Source organism: Pteropus alecto, unplaced genomic scaffold (genome assembly GCF_000325575.1).
Source record: "Pteropus alecto unplaced genomic scaffold, ASM32557v1 scaffold105, whole genome shotgun sequence".
Classification (NCBI taxonomy): Eukaryota; Metazoa; Chordata; class Mammalia; order Chiroptera; family Pteropodidae; genus Pteropus; species Pteropus alecto.
The window spans coordinates 1,872,765-1,876,131 of NW_006436294.1; the positions used below are offsets into that span (position 1 = coordinate 1,872,765).

General features: G+C 55.2%; 1 protein-coding gene across 1 annotated transcript in view; it reads left to right on the forward strand.

Moving 5' to 3' along the window:
* The window catches only part of TG (thyroglobulin), a 216,739-nt gene that overhangs the window by 112,353 nt on the left and 101,019 nt on the right, over positions 1-3,367 (forward strand). Inside the window, exon 39 of the mRNA XM_006912929.2 lies at positions 143-236. Coding sequence (XP_006912991.1) covers positions 143-236 — 94 coding nt within the window. The remainder of the gene's footprint in view (positions 1-142; positions 237-3,367) is intronic.

Genomic DNA, 3,367 nt, shown 5'->3' on the forward strand with positions numbered 1-3,367 from the left:
TGCTGTAGAGCTGGCGGGGAGGGGGGCTCCAGGCCCTTGGAATGGGACAGTGGCCTCTGGCTGCTGGTGGGGGGCAGGAAGGGGACACGAGGCATGTCCGCTCGCTTGTTTCCCCTGGAAGTCAGCCAGTCTGTGTCTGCAGGGCCAGCTGCTGGCAGCCAGGCTTCAGAACGCCCTCGTCTCCCAGCGTCAGCGAGGACTGCCTGTATCTCAACGTGTTTGTCCCTGAGGACGCGGTGAGTTCCCTGGCCCTGGCTGCGTGTGCCCTGAGAACTGCCCCACGGGCAACCCCCAACCCCTGCCGCTGCGAGCACCACGCCCTCCGCTTGGGTTCTGCACCCCGCAGCGTTGTCCTAGCTCGTTCTTGATGTCCTGAAGGCCAGAATTGCCGAGAGCGAGCAGAGGGTCCTCCTGGTTCCCACGTGGCCTCGTCCTCACACTTTGTCCACATGGCGACAGTGCATGGTCATCCGCGCCCAGTTCTCCAAGAAATGTTCATGCCAGGACTGTGACGGGCGAGGATTTTTCTAGGTGGGAACAGTTGTGAGCAGAACCAAGCTTCTGCCCGAGGGGCTTACTTATGCTTCAGTGGGAGGAGCAGAAATAAACACATAAGCAAATGAAGGTTAATCAATTGAACAACAATAAATATCGAGAAATATAGCAGGGGAGGAAACACTGGGTGGAGGGAGGCGTTGGGTGTTGGTTGGGAGGTGCCAGCTGAGGCTGAGCAGGGGCTTGGAGGAGGGAGGGTGTGGGCAGGGAAGGGTCAGCAAGGCAGGATGGGGTAGAAGGGGCCTCTAGAGGGCCACAGGCTGCGGAGGGGGAGTCTGGATACAAATGAGTCTGCCAGCAAGGAAGTGCCCTCTCCTTGGGGAGACCCTTGGGGCCATTCCTTCGGAGCCTTCCAGGTGGACTTTGGTTTGAGGAGGTTCTAGAGGGCGAGGTTTGGGGCTTTGACTCTGACTCTGGCTGTGCCCTGTTTTGAAGGTCGTAGGTGCCTGAGTAGCAGCTATGATCCTGATGCTGAGTGTTTGTTTCCTATTTTGGAGGAAGAATGGAAGGTACATGAGAGAAAAAGGAACAGATGAGCTTTAGGGAACATGAGTGTCTGGTGACACCAGTACAGTGTTGACAGATCTCATGGTACATGTGATCATCTCACCACTTCCTGGTCCCCTAGCCTACTAGCAGTGAGAGTCAACTGTACTTTGGAGGTTTGATCACAGCTAGCTGTCATGAGTAAGTGCTGTAAAGAGGCCACCAAAACCACGAAAGCTCTAGGGGCTGCATTAATAGAAGTATGGAGCCTAGAGTGAGGAAGGTGATCGAATTCATTCAAGTGCCGGGTGTACCATACTTGCCGATGCCAAGTTAAGTTCTGGCTCCAAACTAGCCTACCACTTACTACTTCCTCACTGGCCTAGAGGAGGTAACTCAAGTTCAATGTGCCCCAGTTACGTCGTCTGAAAGTGGGGAGAGAAATAACATCTGCCTCATAAAGTTCTTTAGAGAATTAATTAAAACAATGTGTGTGTCCTAATTAATCAATGGACCCTGACACATACTTATTGCACAATGAATGGCGTACTCCCTTTTGATCTTCGCAACACCGTTAGAGGTGTTATTCCCATGTTTCAGATGAAAAGCCCACAGCTCAGAGAGGTGAGGTGACTTGCCTAAGGTCACTTAGCTAATGAGCAATCGCTGTAGACTTGGTCCCTCCCAGAGTTCATGGCTAGAGCCAGCGAGCGGTGATCAGTGAGCATGTGTTTTGCTCCAGTGAGGGCAGGGAGTGTGTGACAGTACTTTACCACCTAGAGAGCACGTTTTTATCTGATTTCACTGGTCTTTGTGTTAAGTCTCTCCTCATTTAAAGGTGTAGAAATGAGGCTAAGAGCGGCTTAGCGTCTTACCTAAGGACACACAACAGCTGGGCAGAGTGAGTGCTTGATCCCTGTCTCCTGACTCCAAATCCAGTCCTCCTTCCTCTGGGACATTCCTGGTCCAAGAGAGCTTTGCCATTTTCATCCCGGGCTGCTCCAGCATGCCACCCTGGCCTTGGGGAAGGAGCGTGGGAGCCATAGCCTGGAAGGCCGCAGCAGCGCCTAGGCCCTGTGGTGACAGACCCTGCAGAGGAGGGCCAGCAGTTGGGACACTTCCTCCTGGCAGATGGAGTCTCAGAGGCTGAGAGCTGACCCTCACCTCTGCTCCAGGCCCTTGCCTCGTCGACTTTCGCTACAGTTTCCCAAACAGCCGTCTCTCTTGCTGGTTTGCCACCCAGTGAAAATAACGAATCCTTTTAGGCGGGATTACAGGGCCCGCCACTGACCTGCCTGAGAGCCCACAACGAATGGAACCAAGGCCTTTTTCTGTGTTGTTTAAAAAGAACTTGTATTTGGAGAATCAGCAATGTCACCAAGAGAGAAGAACCGGGAGAGGGAGCCGGGAGGGGAGGCCGGGTTGGAATTCAGGGCCGGCTTCTTCCTCTCTAGGTGTTTTGAGAAGTCGCCTCACTACTCTGAGCCTCTGTTTTCACACCTGTAAAATGAGGTGCTCATAGTCGTCACGGCAGCCGCCTCCTGGGTAGAGGCTCTGGTGAGGCGTTCTAGGTGGGTGCACTTAGCACAGCACCCATCCAGGTCAGCGTTGGCTGTTGGCGAGGACAGCATCCGAGTGTTGGAGCCTGAAGCACGTGGCGTGGGGAAGTCACAGCACGGGGCGTCAGGGTCTGGATGGGCAGGAGCCACCCGGCCTGCAGTGGGCTGTCAGATCCCCCAGGTGAAAGATTACACTCGAATGTAAAAGGATCGGACGGTTCAAATCCTCGCCCTGCTACCTCCTAGCTGCTGCTTAGCATCTCTGAGCCGCCGCCGCCTCATCTGTGAAGAGGGAGTAGCTGTGATAAGCCACCTCGTGGAGCCGTTTGAAGGCTGTGTGGATGACACAGGGGAACACAGCACGGTGCCTGGCTGTCGTGGGTGCTTAGCAAGAGGTGGCTCTGTCACTGAGATGAGGTTTCAGCCAGAGTGGCCCCCCTGAAAACACTCGCCAGGGGCCCAGGACATCCTCCCGGCGTGAACTAGGGGCCGGAAGTGCGGTGCTGGAAGACCGCGTGGCTCCATGGGGCGGGCCCCAGATCTGCACAGAGCGCCGTTCCCACCGTGTGCCCGCTCGGTGGTGTGGCCAAGTCGGCTTCCCTCATCGTGAACCTCAGTTCCCTTATCTGTGAAACAGGTTTATTAACTCGCTCAGGCCGCTCTGGCAAAGTTACCACAGACCGAGATGCTTGGGCAGCGGAGATGTATTTTCTCACGATGCTGGAGGCTAGACGCTCGAGCCCAAGATGCCAGCAGGGTTGGTTCCT